Raw genomic sequence first — 20,277 nt, forward strand, 5'->3', positions numbered from 1 at the left:
ATTCATGCTCTCTGGCTCATTGCAGACATTTTAAATTTTTATGTAGCCAAATCTATCCACCTTTTCCTTTTCCTTTGCCGGGATTTGTGTCTTGTTTATGCAGGACTTCTCCATCCTAATGTGATACAAATATCCTCCTGTATTTTCTTCTAAAAGTTTTAGAGGTTTGCCTCTTGTATTCAACTTCTTACTCCACCTGCAGTCCGTGTTTGGGTGTGGTGTGAGATGAGATCAAACTGTCATTTTTTAATGGCTCTCCCACGGGGACAATACTGTTCTTTGCAAAGCCCATCCCTTCACCGCTGGCTGGGGACTCCACCATGATCATGAGTTTCTACACATCCACACGGGTCTGTCTCCTGGTGCCTCTTTTGTTCCGTGAGTGCCCTTGTCTTCTCCTGTGACCATATTGCATTGTTTTCATTGCTCCACTGCATTGTCCCAAGCTGGCATTTCGGCCCCCAAAAGCAGTGAGGGTGGCAGAAGAATAAGGTCCCCCTCTCTGGAAAGCTTACACGCTTCTCTCACGTTCAGGCTTCATTTTATCCTCACAAGAGTCCACTGAGGCAGAGTGACTGACCGACACTTTACAGATGAGGACACAGAAGGTCAGAGGGTTTCAGTCATTCACCCAGTCCTTGTAGGAGGGCAAAGGCCGAGTCCAAGCAGGGCACAGCCAGCGCTTCTCTCCCCCGCCCCGACCCCACCTCCCACCTGCCCGCCCCCCACCCATCGCCCCAGGAATGCGCAGTCTTCTCTTGTGCCTGAACCCAGCCACCGCTTCCTTCCAGAGAATCCCGGTGTGGAGGGAGAGGGTCCCCGTGTTTCTGTGAGCCACCTCTCTTTTGTCGGTCACTCTAGGCGTGATCAAACCGACACAGTACAAGCCTGTGCCCGATGAAGAGCCAAATTCAACAGACGTTGAGGAAACCCTGGAGCGGATAAAGAACAATGACCCCAAACTTGAGGAGGTTAACCTCAACAATATCCGGGTAAAGTCCTTTTTATTTAGCTTCACCTGGGGCGGGTGGGAGGAGCCATGTCTGTGTACCCCGATGCCTGTGGCCCAGGCTTGGCTGTGCGGAGAGAACAGGGTCCAGTTTGGGGTCTGGGTGCTTCTGGATCAGGAAGGGGGCAAAACCTCTAAAAGGCCTGGGCATCGTCAACAAACATGTCCTATAGCCCTGGTTTCTTCAGGCCCAGGTTCACCATGGGCCAACAAAGCTTTGATTCTGGAAACCTGCCTTGTTATTGGAAACACTGAGAGCTTCTCCGAGCTAAAAATCCTAAGTCAGACACACCTGACTGCCGGGGATCCCAAGGCTGGAAAAAGCCTGTGCCCAGCAGGCATGTGGGGTCTCACAGCCCTGGGACGGGCCGAGCCCTGAGCCTTCCGCGCTCTATCAGACGTATGGTCAGCCTCATTCTGCAGCCCTGGCAGGGAGCTGTGGGCCCATATGTGTCGCATGTTTCCTGTGTGACCACCAAGGGCAGAGGAGGGTCAGATGGACAAGCAGTCCTACCCTGGACAGGCTGCAGGGGGAATTCAGAAGCAGGACCAGCTGCCTGCCCACCTGCTCAGCCCAGAGGCCAGGAGGATTAGTTCTGGGAGGCTGTGGGGTAAGGTAAGAAGTGGTCCCCCCACTCCCCAGCTCCTCTTTTCTTTCTTCTCCACTTTCTTTTAAGTGGCTGCCAGCCCCACGGCATAGTCTGATTGGAAACCTGCGCCTGCAGTGTTCTCCTCCACCTGGCCTCCCTCCCCAGGCTTTGCTCCCACGGGGAGCTAACGTAACTCTCTGAAATGAGAGATCCGTGCAAACACAGCCAGGTTTCCTCTCGGGTGCCTCCATTGTCTGCTGTGTGGCCAGTGGGAGGCCCTGGCACAGCTCAGAACTCTGCACCCTGGCAGTGAACACTGGCTCGGAGTGGCGTAGGGGTGTGGAACCGGCCGTGGCTGTGCGCCTTCACCTTGGGGCCACAGGCTCATCCTTCTCTAGGCCTCAGTTTCCCTCATGCACGTGAGAAAGTTGGACCAGATCAGTGGTTTCCACCTAAAAAGATTAAGAAATCTCTGCCAATGCCCACCCCGCCCCCACCCCGAGATTCTGAATTTATTGGTCTGGTTCAGACCCACTCATCAGCATTTTATAAAAGTTCCCCGGGAGCCTCTGATGTGCAGTACACCTGAGAACCTTTGGGACAGATGTCTCCTAGAGATCATCTAGTGCAGCGCCCAGCCCCCCACCTTGGTTTTCCAGAAACAGGTCCAGAGAGAGGGGGTGACTTCGCCCAGAGGCACAGAGAGAGTCAGAAACGTGGCCAGTTGTCCGGGCAGAGGCCAAGGCCCTGCCCACTCCCACACCCCAGTCCTGAGCTCTCGGCACAACACTCCTCTGCATCCTCTGCCTTGATTTTTCCTTCTCTGGTTTCCACCTGCACAGATAGTTGTGGGTCCTACCTGAAATTGTCAGGGAGGATTTTCCCAATCTGTTTACCAGGAAGTTCTCTCTAAATCTCAAGCATGTGGGGCAAAGCCCGAAAACCCTTTACCTATTCAGCTCTTTGGTCAGAGACCTGCTAGCAATCAGGCTGCATCTGTGAGAGGGTTACTGCCCCATTTGTCTGCCCAGCCTGACCCTGGCTGGGGCTGCTCCTCATTGCCTGCCTTTCTCTCTGCAGAATATCCCCATACCCACTCTCAAGGCGTATGCAGAAGCCCTGAAAGATAACTCATATGTGAAGAAGTTCAGCATCGTGGGAACACGGAGCAATGACCCTGTGGCGCATGTATGTACCTTTCAGTTCTGCTGCATTGGGAGTGGGGGGCATAGAAACGGAATGATTGATGCTTGTGGCCTCAGGACTGGCCGAACCCCACTGAGGAAGAACCTTGTATGGCATGGTGAAAGGCAATGGGCCAGGAGCCAGGAGATGATGTGAACACAAGGGCCATTACCCAGGCAACATCTGTACATTATCCTAGTTAATATCCACAGCCACCCCTGATCTCAGGGATGCAGGTCTCCCCACTTTGCAGATGAAGAACCTGGGGTGCAAGGAGTTCAGGCATTTTGCTTTGTCCAAAGTTGCACAGCAAGTGAGAAGTGGAGCTAAGATTTAAATGCAAGTCTTGTTAATTCTAAAGCGGATCTGTCTCCACTCGGCACATCACATTTGGATAAGGACCTGCCCCTCCCTTGGCTTCAGTTTCTCTATATTTAAAATCATTGTCTTACTCAATGGGTCCTGATGATCAATTTTATTTGTTTTTTGCCCAAGTCTTAAAGATATTGCTGATCAAATTAAATTGTACTTATTATAAAGTAACCATCAATTCTTTTTTCTTTTTTTCTTAATATTCAAACATATTTATTGAGAATCTGTGTCCAGCACTGAATTAGGCTCTGAGAATACAACTGTGACCTACAGTCATAGCTCCCACTTTCATGAACACAACGGTCCATTTGGCCATGCAGACAACTAAAGGCTGACAGTATAGTATGATTATTACAACACTAATAGGTTAAAAGTGCAAGAATTAGCTTACCAGGGATGGCAGTTAATCATTTAGCAGCAATCAGGTTGTTAATATCCACAAAATAACTTGCAGGAATTTTGACTGGGGTTGCATTGAACTTGTAGATCAAGTGGGAAAGAACTGATATCTTGACAATATTGAGTCTTCTTATCCATGAACATGGAATATCTATTTATTTAGTTTTTTATTTTTATACATCAGAGTTTTGTAGCTCTCCTCATATAGGATCTTCTACATATTTTGTTAGCTCCATACCTAAGTATTTCACTTTTGAGGGTACTAATGTAAATGGTATTGTGTTTTTAATTTCCTATTCCACTTGTTCCTTTGCTAGAATATAGGAAAGTGATTAGTTTTGTTGTTTTTTTTTTTAAGATTTTATTTATTTGACAGAGAGAGACACAGCAAGAGAGGGAACACAAGCAGGGAGAGTGGGAGAGGGAGAGGGGAAAGCAGGCTTCCCCACTGAGCAGGGAACCCGATGCGGGGCTCGATCCCAGGACCCTGGGGTCATGACCTGAGCCGAAGGCAGACGCTTAACCATCTGAGCCACCCAGGCGCCCTGGAAAGTGATTAGTTTTTATATATCAACCTTGTATCCTGCAACTTTGCTATAATCATTTATTAGTTCCAGGAGGGTTTTTTTTTTGGCCAATTCTTTCAGATGTCCTACAGAGACAATCATATCACCTGCAAACAAAGACAGTTTTATTTCTTCCTTCTCAATATATACACATTTGATTTCCTTTTCCTGCTTTTTTGCATTAGCTAGAACTTCTATTCCGATGTTGAAAAGGAATGGTGAGTGGGTTCATCCTTGCCTTGTACCTAATCTTAGTAATAACATTTCCAGTTTCTTTTTTTTTTTTTTTAAAGATTTTATTTATTTATTTGACAGAGAGAGACACAGCGAAAGAGGGAATACAAGCAGGGGGAATGGGAGAGGGAGAAGCAGGCTTCCCGCGGAGCAGGGAGCCCAATGCGGGGCTCGATCCCAGGACGCTGGGATCATGACCTGAGCCGAAGGCAGACACTTAACGACTGAGCCACCCAGGCGCCCCACATTTCCAGTTTCTTACCATTAAGCATGATGTTAACTGTAGGCTTTTTGTAGATATTCTTTACCAAGTTGAGAGAGTTCCCATCTATTTCTAATTTACTGAGAGTTTTTATTATGAACGGGTGTTGGATTTTGTCAAATGCTTTTTCTGCATCTATTGATACGATCATGTGACTTTTCTTTTTTAGCCTGTTGATGTGATGGGTTACATTAATTGATTTTCAAATGTTGAACCAGCCTTGCATACCTGGGATAAATCCCATTCGTCATGGTGTATAACCTTTTTATACATTGTTGGATTCAATTTGCTATATTTTTGAGGATTTTTGCATCTATGTTCATGAGAGATACTGGTCTGTAGTTTTCCTGTAATGTCTTTGTTTTGGTATTAGGATAATGCTGGCCTCGTAGAATGAGTTAGGAAGTATTCCCTCTGCTTCCATTCTCTGAAAGAGATTGTGGAGAATTGGTATCATTTCTTCCTTAAATATTTGGTAGAATTCACCATGTGGGCCTGGTGATTTCTGTTTTGGAAGGTTATAAATTATTGATTCTATTTCTTTAGTAGGTAAAGGCCTATTCAAATTGTCTATTTCTGCTTATGTGAGCTTTGGCAAATTGTCTTTCAAGGAATTAGTCCATTTCATCCAGGTTATCACATCTGTGGATTTAAGAGTTGTTTATAGTATCCCTTTATTATCCTTTCAATTTCCATGGGATCTGTAGTAATGGGCCTCTTTCATTTCTGATATTAGTAATTTGTGTTCTCTCTCTCTCTCTCTCTTTTCTTAGCCTGGCTTGAGGCTTATCAATTTTATTGATCTTTTCAAAGAATCAACTTTTCACTTCACTGATTTTCTCTATTGAGTTTCCATTTTCAGCTTCATTGATTTCTGCTCTAATTCTTATTTATTTTCTTTTGCTTACTTTGGATTTAATTTGCTCTTCTAAAAGTTTTCTAAAATGGAAACTTAGATTATTGAATTTAGATTTTTCTTCTTTTTTAATATATGCATTCAATACTAGACACTTCCCTCTAGACACTACTTTCACTGCATCCCACAAATTTTAATAAGGTATGTTTTCATTTTTATTTAGTTCAAAAACTTTAATTTCTCTTAAGGTTTCTTTTTTGCCCCATGTGTTATTTAGAAATGTGTTGTTTAATCACCATGCAATATTTGGGGATTTTCAAAGTTATCTTTCTGTTACTGATTTCTAGTTCAATTCCACTGAGCTCCGAGAGCAGATGTTGTATGATTTCTGTTCCTTTAAATTTGTTAAAGTGTGTTTCATGGCCCAGAATGTGATCTATCTTGGTGAATGTTCCATGTGAACTTGAGAAGAATGTGTATTCTACTGTTGTAGGATGAAGTAGCCTCTAAATGTCCCGCTTCTGTCCAGTTGACTGATGGTGTTATTGAGTTCAATTATGTCCTTACTGATTTTCAACCTTCTGGATCTTTCCATTTCTGACAGAGGGCTATTGAAATCTCCAACTCTAGCAGTGATTCATCTTTCTCCTTGTAGTTCTATCAGCTTTTGCTACTTACAGCTTGACACTCTGTAGTTAGGCACATATACATTAAGGATTGTTATGTCTTCTTGGAGAATGACCCCTTTGTCATTCTGTAATGCCCTTCTTTATCCCTGATAACTTTCCTGGTTTTGAAGTCTATTTAGTAGCAATCAATGCTTTTAAAAAATTAATTTTTAATTGAAGTATAATTAATGTTATAATAGTTTCAGATGTTCAATATAATGATTCGACATTTCTATAAGTTTCCCAGTGCTCATCAAGATCAAGTGTACTCTTAATCCCCCTTATCCATTTCAACCATCCTCCCACCCACCTCCCCTCTGGCAACCACCAGTTTGTTCTCTGTATTTAAGAGTCTATTTTTGTGTGTATCTCTTTTTTTTTCTTTGTTCATTTGTTTCTTAAATTCTACATGGGAGTGAAAAGCTCTGTAAGTGCCCCCACTCCCTGCCCCAGCTCCTCTCCCTGCACCCCCATTCCTCTACCATGATCCAGAAAAGAGTTGACACCTGGCATGACAGGGTCTCTAGGACCTGCTCAGCCACCAGCTGTTTCACTTGGATTGGCCTGGTGCACTTGCTTATCAGTTATTAAATATTTTGATCATCAGACCTGGACAGGCCTTCTGTGGGGAGCAAAAGAGATGCTGTGGAAAGAACATAGCCTGGGGCCCTCTCCTCAGGAGTGTCCAACCTCCTCAGGGTCCTAGAGAAAGCCGGCATTGCATCCTGGGGGCACATGGAAACAGGGGGAGGAGGGAAGGACGATTTCAACAAGGAAGGTTTTCTGGGAGCTGAGCTTGTATAGGGTTTCGGCAAGCAGGGATGGTAGGAAGGGCGTTCCTGGCTCAGAGAGTCATTTCAGACAACCAGGGCCCACTGTGGTACATCTTGGGCTATCAGCTGCTGGTGTCCCCTTTCCTCCATGACACATCGTTTCCACCAACTGCTAATTACCTCATTTCCTTCAGAGGCTCTGATTGTTATCTACACCCCCTTGGCTGAATTCCTCTGAAACGTGCTGGGGGCCACCTGAGCTCCTCTCCTCCCATTTGCCCTGGTCACTTGCCCAGTGGGGTGGTTTCCCAGGCATCCTTCTCTGCTCTCTGCTGCTCAGATGAAGAGAACAATGACTCCATGGAATCCCAACAGGGAAATAGAAGTGACAAGTGGAGGGTATATAGGGAGGTAGGGACTCCGCTAGTCACTCAGTGAACCGTGACCGAGAACCTACTGTGTGCTGAGCACGTGGGCACCATGGGATGAATAAGGTGCATTTTCATCCCACCAAGAGTAGAGAGTCTAATGGCAGAGACAACACCAGTATAAAAACAACTCTGAACAGAGGAATACAAGTTCCATGAGGGAGGTTATGGATAAATTCTACAAACTGCAAGAGGTCAGGCCACAGCTAGCTGGGGCCATCAGTATGAAGGCTCCCGGAGAGGAACTGAGCATAGCCTTGAAGGACAGGCAGGGTTTGGACAAAGTAAAGTAGAAAGGAAAGGGCATCCCAGGCAGCAGGGACAGGATGAGCAAAGGCAAAGCAGTGGGAGAGCACCAGCCATGCACAAAGCTAAGATCAGCCCGACTGTAAGGGAGCAGTGAGCCTTGAGGCCGAGCAAGGGAGGAGAACCAGGTGATCGAGGCTGGATGCTGGCTAAGGGGTATGGAATTCTCCAGTTAGGGGTTTGGGAGCCATGGCGCATTGGAGGGGAGGAGAGACACGGGAGTTGTGCTTCGTGAAGGAGGTTGTAGAGATCGTCTTGCCTGGTCCCTGGCTCGAGCAGCAGGAGTGCGCAAGGAACTCTTGCTCCCAGCAAGGCCCTCTTAGTATTTTAGGCTCTACCCAAGAGGGGCTCCAGCCTTGCTCAGGGTGACTCACAGGTACCCTTGCTTTTATTCTGTGCTTCAAGGCCCTTGCGGAGATGCTCAAGGTAAATAAGGTGCTGAAGACACTGAACGTGGAATCCAACTTCATTTCCGGAGCCGGGATCCTGCACCTGGTGGAAGCTCTTCCATACAACACTTCTCTAGTGGAACTGAAAATCGATAACCAGGTTAGATGCACAAGGGTCTTTTCGTGTCCTTCACTACAGGATGCTCACGGTTCTGCACTTGCCCATGTACTGATGGATGGATGGGTAGGTGCTGCTGGACAGAGCAGATCCAGGGCCCAGCCTTAAGGCACCCCAAAGGTCGTTGGTCCACACCCTCCACCATGCTCATCTTCCTTCTTCATCATGTCCATCAAGTGCTCTGCCAGGTTCTGCTTGTATACCCCTAGTGATGGGAGCTCACTCCTTACCAAGATCACCCCTTCAGTTCTTAGTGAGAATATCCCTCCCCATATCCAGGAGAAATCAGCTCCCTGCAAGTCTTGTTTATTGGATTTAATTCTGTTCTCTGCTGCACGTGGGACACATCTGGGGCACAGATCTTATAAACCACTGGAGTCTTCCCCACCAGGCTAAATATCCCTATTTTCTTCAAACACCCTCCCCCAGCCCCACTCAGTGGGCTTTTGAGTCAGTCTCCTTACCACCGAGTCTATTCTCTGGGCAAATACTAGTTTGACTTTCTCCTAATGGGGTTACCATTTCTTTGTAACTTCTGTGGTTCAGACAGTTATTATCAGGGCAACTCTTTCAGTTCTGACTTTCTAAGATGATGCTGGCTACCATATCTTATATGTTGCCTGTGTTAAGGGTCTATGGTGGGCTGGGCTGTGTGCGATGCACCTTACACACATCATCTCTGACCTTCCTAACCACCCTGCAGGATGTGGGTATTATCTGCTCAGTCTGCAGCTGAGAAGCAGCCTGGACAGGCTAGGACAAGCAACTTTCTCAGCACCACCCACTTAGCACTTGGGAGGCGGGATTCGAATTCAGGTCTCTGTGATTCCAAAGCCCACACTCTTTCCGTGATGCCACATTGCTTTTCATGTTAAAATGCTTTCTTCTTTATGGGCTCTGGATAGGGAACTTTTGTTTTCCTACCTCAAAATGTTTGCCGGATGGTCATATAAATACGTGCATAGAAAAAAGATTGGAAGGAAATATAACAAAATTGTAGATAGCAGTTATTCCTGAATGAGACTATCTGTACTTTTCATCCTTACTGTAAAATATCACACACACATATGGAAAAGTGCACAAAACTTTAGTGTGCAGCTTATGAATCATGGCAGGCACGTGGTCCTGTGCGAGTCCAGAACTAAAGCATCACCGGGCTCCAGAGGCTTTGACAGCCCTTCCCAGCCGTAACCCCTTGAAAACTCTCTACTTGTGCACCTCCATGTCTTTGCTCTTGGTTCTCTCTCCTCCTGGAATGTCCTCTCCTGCCCCTACCCCTCCTCTGCCTGGAGAATCCCTCCTCTTCCTTCTGGATTCAGTTGAAGCCTCTCCTCCCAGCGAGCGGTGTTCCAGAGCTAGCTTGCCAGAGCTGATTGCAAGCATCTCTCCTCACTCCACCTCAGGGATGGCGCGCTGCTACCTTGAAGTCACTCCTGGTGGGAACATTTACACTATGGATATTGACAAACACTATAAATCCAACTTTTTTTTTTTTTTTCCTTGAGAGCCTGGATGTCACTACTTTCTCCCATTAGCCTACCTTAGGGCCTCTAACCCTCTCTCCAGAGAGGGTTAAGTGATCCCTCCCTCTATTCTCCTGGCACTTCAGCTTCCCATGAGCTTCTCAGAAGCTCGTGCTGTATTTGAGCCATCTCTTTATTTCAGTGCTCAGCTTGGAACTTGGCCTCTCCGTGGTGCTTGGTAGGCAGGGCTGCCCTGGGTGGTTGTGTATGTTGTTCACTGCACAGGGGGCAGGGGGCAAAATCCAACCCACACTCTACTCTCTAAGCCTTCGCATGGGGCTTGTTCACCCAGAGAAGGTACTTTTCTCTGATTCATATAAAGAGTAGCAGCCCTGTCGGGTGAATTTGCTGCACGGGACTCCTGCATCTCTCGCATGCCAACAGCTGCTGCTGCATCACCCATTCCCACTCTTTCGGCCGCTGCTGATCCTGCTTTCTGGCAGGCAGGAGGGGCAGATCCACTGGAACGAAGGCATGTGGCAGGCTTAAGGGCAGCCTGGGGCTAAGGCCTGGCATTGGCTACTCATGGGACTCCAAGCCTGGCTGGGCAGGGAGTCAGGGTCTACCCAGCGTCAGCTGAAACCTGACTCCTGGGGCAGAATGTTGGCCAAAAGGGACCCAGAGCGCTGGCCTCAGGTCCCTGTGATGACAGCTGACGGAGAGTGAGCTGCCTACCTTCCCTCTCGCTGCTGTCGGCCCCGGCTGAGTCCAGACTCAGAGCCAGTGCTGACCGGCACCCTCCCCCTCACTGAACACCCCGGTGAGAATGTTCACTTCCCTGAGCCTCAGTTTCTTCACTTACAAAATGGGGATCATAAGAATTTCTACTTCTAAGGAAATGACAGATAGTAACTATGAGGTTGTGAACTTTTATAATTACTCCAAAGGTGACCTAGAGAGTTCACACAGTGTTCTAAGAGTTAATTTACTGAGGAGGTGCCATGTATCCATTATCTCATTTAATGCTCTCAAAGACTTTTTGTGAGTGGGTATTATAACCCACTCTGTGTTGTAGATGAGGACACTAAGGCCCAGGCAGGCTCTGTAACCTGCCCATGGTCACACAGTAAGTGACAGAGGTAAGATTCGAACCCAGGCTGATGTGATTCCACAGTCCATGAACTGTGCCCCTCTGGTCTTTTGACTCCTACTGTGGTTTTGTGTGGGTCTTGCTTGGCTTTTTCGGCGGTCCCTTTCCCTTGGTGTGAGGCTAGAGCTCTGGTCACCACCTCCCCCCCCCCACCATCCTGGGAGCCTCTTTTTTGGTCCATCTGAGTGTTTTTTGAGTGCTGGCTGAACCCCAGGGCTGTGCTCGGCTCTGTATATGAATGAGGCTCTGGCTCTGCCCTCCGGTGATTTCACTCTGGATGGGAAGGCAGACAAGTACAGAAATGATCATTGAACCAGGTGCTTCAGCAAGCCACAGATGGGGGGCCTTTGAGGAAGCAATCTCAGTCAGGAGCAGGCATCATGGAGGGCTTCTTGGAGGAGGTGGAGTTTGAGATAAACCTCTAGGATGGATAGTATCTCAGAGAGTGAAGTGGAGGCCGAGGCATCTCAGGTGCAGCAAACCACATGAAGAAGGAGAGGGGGAAGCCATAGAGCCCATCCCCTGGAAGAAGCCAGAAAGGGGGTTGGAAATCTAAAGGGCTCTGAATGGGTAGGTTGAATGAAAGTGGGCTGGGGGCTGTGTTCTGGGGAGATGGTTCCCAGCTGGATAGGAGAGGATTGAGGGCAGGCGTCAGGGCCTGGGAAGCCAGACAGATGAGGGCCACCTGTGGGGCAGTGCTTCCGCAGGCCTGGAGTCTAGGGAAGGTCACCAGGGCCTCTCACGGTGCGTCTCTCCTCGGGTGCCCCAGCTCTGGGCTCTGAGGGTTGTGCCACAGAGGAGATGATGAGTGGTGTTTTATTCCTCATTCCTGGTTAGTCACCGAGGTCCTTAGAGGCCACAGCTTTCCCCTCAGTCCTTGGGACTGTACCCTGCGTTAGTGAGCCTCTATCCTCCTTCTTCCTTATATGGCCAAACAAAGGAGAAAGGGACTTGGGGAGTTCTGCCCCGGTGACAAGAGCCTGGCTGCCTGGCTCAGGACCCTAATCCGGGAACTGGGATCCTGGGGCTGTTTGTTTACTCAGTCATCTCTCTTTATCTCCAAGCAATGTTGTACCACCTCGAGTGGCCCTGAGCCAGCAGTGAGGGTGGGAGGGGGCAGAGAGGCCGGGACCCAGAGCCGAAGGCATTGAGAAAATGTCTAGTCCCGCCCCTCCTTCTGCAGGTGGGGAAACTGAGGATCAAAGAAGGGACGGGATGTGCTGAGGTCACGGATCAAGTTAGTGCCAGAGCTGGGCCAGAACTGAGGCATCCCACCTTCCAGACAGGCTGCATTTGTGGTTGGACAGGAGAGACCCTCAGCCCCCAGGAGCAGGCCCCACATACGGGCTGTGTGTATGTGGTACCTGCCAGCCCTCTCCATCCCAAGTTGGCCAAGTCCAAATGGCGATTCTCTGTCCCTCTTGATTTGTGCTCCTCACTCCCAACAGAGCCGCCTCCAGCAGGTCCTTCCCCAGGACCTCGGGGCACCGGGTACTCCCTGCCCCTCAGAGCAGACAAGGCCTGAAAACATGACCCCTGCCCAAATGAAGTTATGTGCCATGTCTGGGGGATATTGGCTGGATTTCTCACATTTCATTCCAATATTGGACAGTGAGGATATGCTTCATATTTTGAAAAGAAGCTAAAGGAAGCGGATTGCGTTTTCTTGTTTACGCAGATTGGATTATTTTCCTAGTCCAAATAAGTTTAGAAAGAAAACAAAGCCACACTGGAATAGGATCCTGAAGGTTTTCACACAGGGTGACACCCCCTTAGTTTTAGATTACATACTCAAGGCAACTGGCTAAGTTGTTTTGTTTTTTTTTTAATGAGGCTGAAAATGGTTTTGCAAAAAAGAGGAAAACAAAGCAAGCAAGACTTCGCCACCAGTCATGTTCTCGGTTTTGTTCCTCATACATTCAGCTTCTAAGCAGCAGCTCTTGGCTTGTGCATAATTTTTGTGTCTATCTCCGTGTGAACTGAAGTAATTCAGCCTGGAAACATCCAGCCTCCAAGAGAGGATGGGCATGTGTCACTGTCCCTTCCTCAAAATGCCAAGTATGGTCTTTCATTGACCTCACTTCTCAGGGAAAAATTAGATAGAGTCAGTGGAAATGAGAGAAAAAAATATGTCAAGAAAATCCTTTTCTTACACAGATCAGCATGAATCAGAATAAAGATTTGTGACAACAGCCGTCTCACACCATGTCCAATCCCCAGTGGAGGCTGCACTCTGTTCTGAAAAGCCAAGAGCTTTCTAGACAGGAGACAGACTGATCCAGGGATTCCCTGTCTTCAAATCTCTGACACTTGAAGTCAAACGAGGATCAAGTCTAAGCTAAGCCTCCATTCTGTCGTATTCTTGCTGTGTAATAGTGGGGAGGGGCCACTTAATGTACCCATGCCTCAGTCTCCTCACCTCTAAAATGGGAAGGATACGCATACTCATGCAGCAGGGTTGTTAGAGGCTTTAATGTGTTGAGCCCTTAATGGGTACCTGGCATGTGTCTTCTCTCAATAAGGGGGAGGTGATATTTCTATTGTTTTATTGTTGTTTTTGTTGTTGTTTGGGTTTTTCTTTGGGGGGGGCAAAGGGAGAAGGGGAGAGGGGGAGAGGGAATCCAGAGAGCAGACTCCACACCCAGCGCAGAGCCCAAAGTGGGGCTTGATCTTACAACCCTGAGATCATGACCTGAGCCAAAATCAAGAGTTAGATGGCTAATCGACTGAGCCACCCAGTTGCCCCAATATTTTTATTGTTGATTAGACCAGTTGGTAGTGGAAGAGTGGGGTGGGAAGCACTGACCTCTGAGAAATCCTAGCTGGTGCAGGAAATGACTTTTTTTTTTTTTAAAGATTTTATTTATTTATTTGAGAGAGAGAGAATGAGAGACAGAGAGCATGAGAGGGAGGAGGGTTAGAGGGAGAAGCAGACTCCCTGCCAAGCAGGGAGCCCGATGCGGGACTCGATCCCGGGACTCCAGGATCATGACCTGAGCCGAAGGCAGTCGCTTAACCAACTGAACCACCCAGGCGCCCGGAGGAAATGACTTTTTATCTCTTTTCTCTCCTCCCTTATTCCCTTTCCTTCTTATGTTTACTTCTTATTGAAGTATAACTTACATATAGTAACAAATACATCCTAAGTGGAGAGTTTAATGGATTTATATATATGTGTGTATATATATACATATAAATATATATATGGATGGATTTATATATTATTATATAATAATGTAATATATAATAATATATATACACACACACACTTAGGTAATCAACACCAAGATTAAGATATAGAACATTTCCAGCACCTCATATGCCCCCTCCCAATTAATACCCTCCAAATCCAATCATGTCCTGATTTCTATCACCATAGATGAGCTTTGCCTGCTCTTAAACTTCATATAAATGGAATCCCATGGTGCTGTTTTGTGTCTGGCTTTTTTTGTTCAGCATTGTCTGTGAGTATAACAGTTATCTATAGCTGTGTAACAAATTACCTCCAAAAACTTAGCAGCTTAAAATTACAGTGAACATGTATGAGCTCACAGTTTCTGGGAGTCAGGAATCTACGAGCCGTTTGGCCACATGGGTCCAGCCCAAGCTCTCTGACAAGACTGCAGTCAAGTGCAGTCTGAGGGCCTGACCATCGCTTCCAAGATGGCTTCCTCCACGGGTGTTGGCAGGAAGCCTCAGCTCCTTGCCGTGTGCACCTCCTCAGGGTGCTGCTTGAGTGGCCTCGCTATATGACAGCTAACTTCTCCCGGAGTGAGCGGTCCAAGGCGGAGAAAGAAGGCAGCCACACATGCCTTTTTATGAGCCAACCCTTGAAGTTACGTGGTCACTTCAGCCATTGTCTGTCTGTTAGAAGTGAGTCACTAAGCACAACCACCCTCAAAGGGAGGGGAGTTAGGCTCTGCCTTCGGAAGGGAGGAGGATCAAAGAATTGGCAGACATACTTTAAAATCACCAAAGTGAGAATCAGCTGTACTATTTTCCTTTGCTGTGGTTTGGCCAGAAAGACCTTTCTAACCAGCAGAGGTACCCAGGGATGGAGCAGGGTGCCTCAAAGGTGATGTGCCCCCATCCTCAGGGGTGTGTAAGCAGAACAGAACTTGGCAGCTATGATATGGAGGGAATTTTGATATCAGCCGGGGTTTGCAACTCTCAGCTTCAACTAGATAATTCCCAGGGCTCCTGAGTATTCCCAGTTGCCACATCTTCTGGACCACAAAGAAAAGGCCATGATTGGTCCCATCCGATGCACAAAGTGAGCTTCCTGATGCCCATGGCGCCTCTGGCCAGAATGGGGGTCTCAGAGCCACCCACTCAATTCCACCTAAGGCGTGGGTTGGTTGTTCATAAGCCAGCGAATCTGGTCATCTTCTCATCAAGCTGATGATGCTCGGCCACAGGGAAATGAGAGTTGTCATCACTGCTGAAGGGCCCGTCAGCATTTGTACCCTCTTGGCAATTTTAATTCAAAATATGCCTGTCTTTCAACCCAGCCATTCCATGGCCCCATGTCCAGCCTAAAGAGTACGGCTCCCTCCCCTGCAAAGTCTCCACCACACTGCTTGTAACAAGGAACACAGAAGCAAGCTCCATGCCCCTCTGTACCAGGGCATCCCGTGGAGCCTTTTAAAGGAATGCGGTAGTTCTCTGTGTCCTGACTTAGAAAGGTCTCCAGAGGGGCACCTGGGTGGTTCAGTTTGTTAAGTGACTGCCTTCGGCTCAGGTCATGATCCCAGGCTCCTGGGATCGAGCCCCGCATCGGGCTTCCTGCTCCGCGGGAAGCCTGCTTCTCCCTCTCCCACTCCCCCTGCTTGTGTTCTCTCTCTGTCTCTCTCTCCGTCAATTAAATAAATAAATAAATAAATAAAATCTTTAAAAAAAAGAAAGAAAGGTCTCCAGAAAATGGTAAATGAAAAAGGCAAGTTGCAGAACAATGTGTATAATACGAATCCATTTAAAGGAAAAAATTAAAAATAAGAAATCCACACATTTTTATTATATACTTCATAGGAAAAAATCCAGAGAAGCACACTCTGGTGGCCTGGTACTTACTCTGTAGAAAGTGGGTAGGATTGGGATTAGGGATGTGAAGGGAAACTCTCTGACTTTACTCATCTGCTTTAGTATCATTTGAATTTTTAGTAATAAGATATTTATTCACATGTGATTGATTTAATTCTTAAGCACATCTGAAGGAAGGGGGATCAGAGTTCTTCCCCAGCCCTGTCCCCAGCTCTGCTGCCACAGTCTGCTAGGGCCAGTCCTGGCATGACCCACCCTTGGGTTCTGCCAAGGGAGCTCCCAACTGCCCCTCACCCACTGTCCTGACTTTTTCTTATGCCATCCAAGCAAGCCATTCATGGTTTCACAGAATGCAGGTCCCAGAGGCCTGCAAGGTCCCAGAGCCTAAGCCTTCTCCCTTCGTAATGACATCTAGGAGACTCACAAGACACTATCTATACCCTCTGTCCACATATCTCCAGGGACAGGCAGCCACGACCTTCCCAGGCAGTTCCTTCCACACGCAGAAATTATTAACGGTGAGATCACAATCCTGCAAGCTGAGCCAAACTCCATCTGCCCAGAGCCCCTCTTAGCAGCTCTACCTCTGCCTTCGGAGCTCTCTCAAAGGCACCCAAGTTAGGCGAGAACTAGCAAACTCTGGAGTGAACCTCCTGTGTTCAAATCCTGGTTCTGTAACCAACTAGCTCTGTGATTTGGGGGACATTTGTTAATACCTCTGTTCTTCATGGACCTCGCCTGTAAGATGAAAGTTATAATAAAAGTACATATTCCACAGGTTTATAGGGAGGAGAAAATGAGTTCATTGTGAAATTGTGATCACTTGTGATGCTTATGGCGTCGCCTGGTACACAATGATCACTACATCACAAAACAAGAGACCAGAGTTTTGGTCCTGGCAGGGACCCCATGGCCTCTTTTTTTCATCGGTGAGAATGATTGAGGCCCCGAAGAGGGATAGCCTGAGAATGAGGCAAGTATGATACTTCTTAAGATGTGTGCACATTTCCTATTTTACTCTTTAATGTAAAAATAATGATTTTGCTCAAAGATTAACACTCCGGGAAGACTGGCCATGATTATGTAGTAGAATCCTGTATTTTCTCCAGGCATGACCCAGACACATCTGCACGTATCCCAGGCATATTGGATGCCTGTTTGAGAATGTGGGTCTAGAGGATCCTCTGAGGTCCTTCCAGTGTCAGGTCAAAGTCAAGCCCTGGCTCTGGCATTAAGTGGAGGGAGCACGTTCCAACTTCCCTCTATACATGGGTTCAGTTTACTCATCTCTTAAGACGACAGAGGGGCCAGTCCCTGCCTGTGCTGCCTCCCCAGGGATGTAGGGAGGTTGGATGGGGGCAGTTTGCACAGAAGTGCTTTGTGCTCTGGACCGAGTGGCATGAAGTGTCAGCTTGGCAGAAACAGCCCTCACAGAGGCTGGCAGCCCCTCCACTCAGGGGAGACTGGAGTTTTCTGAGATTAGCCCATCCTGAGTTCTGGCAGAGCTTTCCCAGAAAGCAGCCTCAAGGAGAGGCCAGGCTTCCTGATAAGTGGGGTGGGCAGGGGACCTTCCAGTTCCTTCTTGGGCTGTTATATGGTCTCTATACTACCTGCCAGGCCAAGTGGGCCAGAGCCCAGGGCTGTGCTGAGTCTTCTGAGGACAGGCCTGAGCTCTTCCCAGCTCTTTCAGGAGCCATGACAAATGGGCAATGGAACTTTACCAGTGTCACTCTACCTGCCCGGCTTGGTGTTCCCAGCCCCATTTGAACTCAGACAGGCTCTGGTGAACTCAATACCTGGGAGGAGTTCTCCATCAAGAGTCTCAACTGAGATCCATGCTTGTCCTTTTGGATGGTGGGCTAATGTATCTTCTCAGCCCTCCCGTGTTGTTGTGCATCAAGCATGTTCCTCCTTCCTCCATTCAGTTCCTTGACCTTGACCTGGAGGTACCGGGTACTATGTTCTATCCAAGGGCTCACAGTCTAGGCGAGCACCATCGAATAGAATCTTCTGTGATGATGGGAATGTTATACATCTGCACTGACCTAATTGCACAATTGAAATGTGGCCAGTGAGACTAAGGAACTGAATTTTAAATTTTATTTATTTAATTATTTAGATTTAAAAATTTTTTAATCCGATTAAAAAACGGGCAGAGGATCTGAATAGACATTTTTCCAAAGAAGACATCCAGATGGCCAACAAGTACATGAAAGGATGTTCAACACCACTGATCATCAGGGAAATGCAAATCAAAACACAATGAGATATCACCTCACACCTGTCACAATGACTAAAATAAAAAGGACACGAAATAACAGTGTTGGTGAGAATGTGGAGAAAAGGAGACCCTTGTGCACTACTGGTGAGAATATAAATTGGTGAAGCCACCATGGAAAACAGTATGGAAGTTCCTCAAAAAATTAAAAATAAAACTGCCATATGATCGAGCAATCCCACTTCTGGGTATTTATCTGAAGAAAATAAAAACATTATTTCGAAAAGATATTTGCACCCCCATGTTCATTGCAGCATTTTTTACAATAGCCAAGACTTGGAAACAACTTGAGTTCCCACCAATGGATGTATGAATAAAGAAGACACACACACACAGAAATACTACTCAGTCATAAAAAAGAAGGAAATCTTGCTATGTGCAATGACAGGGATAGAACTCCGGGGCAATATGCTAAGTGAAATAAGTCAGACAGAGAAAGACAAATACCTATGATCTCACTTATATGTGGAACCTAAACAAAAACAGAAAACAACCAAGCTCATAGATACAGAGAACAGATTAGTGGTTGCCAGAGGTGAGGGGTGAGTGAGATGGGCAAAGGGGGCCTTGTTGTCCTGGCTGGGACCCCCAGGACAGTATTGGTGAAAGTGAACATTCTTGTTTTGTTCCTGCCCTTGGGGGGAACGTCTTTAAGCCTTGATATGATGTTAGCGTGCTCTCCATGTCTTTTCAAATCTCCTTAAGCTTATGTTTATTTTGTGTTATCTTATTATACATGGTAACAGAAAACTCAAACAATAAGATACAAAGAAGAAAACAAAAACTCTCCTAAAATCCCACCACCACCAGGACACTTGCAGGCCTTTTCTAGGCATTAGGCATATATATGTGTCTGGAAGATACATGTGACTTTGCTTAAATATGACCTGTTTTGTTACTGGGCTTTTTTTCTCCATATTGTTTTGTGGTCATCGTTCTGGGCCTGGGACCAAAGATTTGCATCATCATCTGACAGCTATCATTTTCTCTTGTAAAGCTCAGCTATCATTTACTTGAGCAACCCTCTCTGGATGAAGTTGCCTCTCTTTTTGCCTAGTATTATAAACAAGACTGATGAAATCCTCATCGTATCCTTCCCAACACTATACTGTAAGGTTTTCCTTTTCTTTTGTTTTCTTTCAGTCTTTGTCACTAGAGGTCTTGGGGTACGGAACTAACATGATCAGAGGGAGGGAGGCTTTAGAAAACAAACTCTGGGCATTCCCAACTTACTGTGTGACCTTAGGCCAATCTTTTTCCCTCTCTGGGCCCCGACTTCTTCATTTGTAAATTGAAGGGATTCATCTAAGTGCCTGGTTCCCAGACCTGGCTGTACACGGACATCACCTGGGAGTTTGAAAAACCACAGACACCTGAGTCTTATTCCCGGAGATTCTGATTTAATTAGTACGGAGTAGAGCCTAGGGAGTAGGATTTTTCATTTCCTTGAGACTTGTTCATTTGAAGATCCCTCCTGCTCGAGTTTTCTCGTAAAGATCTGTTCTTGGCGTCCATCAGGGCCTGGGTTTGAATCCCAGCTCATTCACTCCTGGTTGTATGACCTTTTCCCTTCTCCAGACTTCCAATTCCCGGTTCTTGGGGGAAGGGGGGAGTGGCTAAAATCCCCGCCCACCACGCAGGGTTTCTGCGCGTAGAGAAGATGAGCTCCTGCACAGAGGGGATGAGTGGTGACTACTGTTCTTTTCTTCATCAAAGAGCCAGCCTCTGGGCAACAAAGTGGAAATGGAGATTGTGAGCATGTTGGAAAAGAACGCAACGCTTCTCAAATTCGGCTACCACTTTACCCAGCAGGGGCCCCGGCTGCGGGCGTCCAACGCGATGATGAACAACAACGACCTTGGTGAGTATCCTGGGCTACCTGCCCCCCTGCCTGTCGTTTTCTCACCAGTCCTGCGGGCGCGGTGCGGTGTGGCAGGGAATATTCCACTGATACCTACGCCAAGGGAGTCATCTTCTTGAGTCCGACTCCTGACTTTCACGTTGGTCCCAATTCCTCGGCTTCTGTATTGGCTCCTGGCTTGCCGCCTCGCCTGGTGCGCGCCGCGTCTGCGCGAGCTGAGGCTGAGCGCGCTCCTCTCCGCAAGCTCGGCGCGCGCAGGGCTGGAGCCCC

The 20,277-nt window shown here is 47.2% G+C and overlaps 1 protein-coding gene across 1 annotated transcript in view; it reads left to right on the top strand.

Annotated features, from left to right (window-relative positions):
* Positions 1-20,277, top strand: part of TMOD1 (tropomodulin 1) — an 83,712-nt gene that overhangs the window by 55,094 nt on the left and 8,341 nt on the right. The window contains exons 6-9 of the mRNA XM_081804077.1: positions 834-992; positions 2,680-2,787; positions 8,054-8,197; positions 19,863-20,007. Coding sequence (XP_081660203.1) covers positions 834-992; positions 2,680-2,787; positions 8,054-8,197; positions 19,863-20,007 — 556 coding nt within the window. The remainder of the gene's footprint in view (positions 1-833; positions 993-2,679; positions 2,788-8,053; positions 8,198-19,862; positions 20,008-20,277) is intronic.

This window comes from Leptonychotes weddellii, chromosome 14 (genome assembly GCF_054177405.1).
Source record: "Leptonychotes weddellii isolate Sample4059 chromosome 14, ASM5417740v2, whole genome shotgun sequence".
Classification (NCBI taxonomy): domain Eukaryota; kingdom Metazoa; phylum Chordata; class Mammalia; order Carnivora; family Phocidae; genus Leptonychotes; species Leptonychotes weddellii.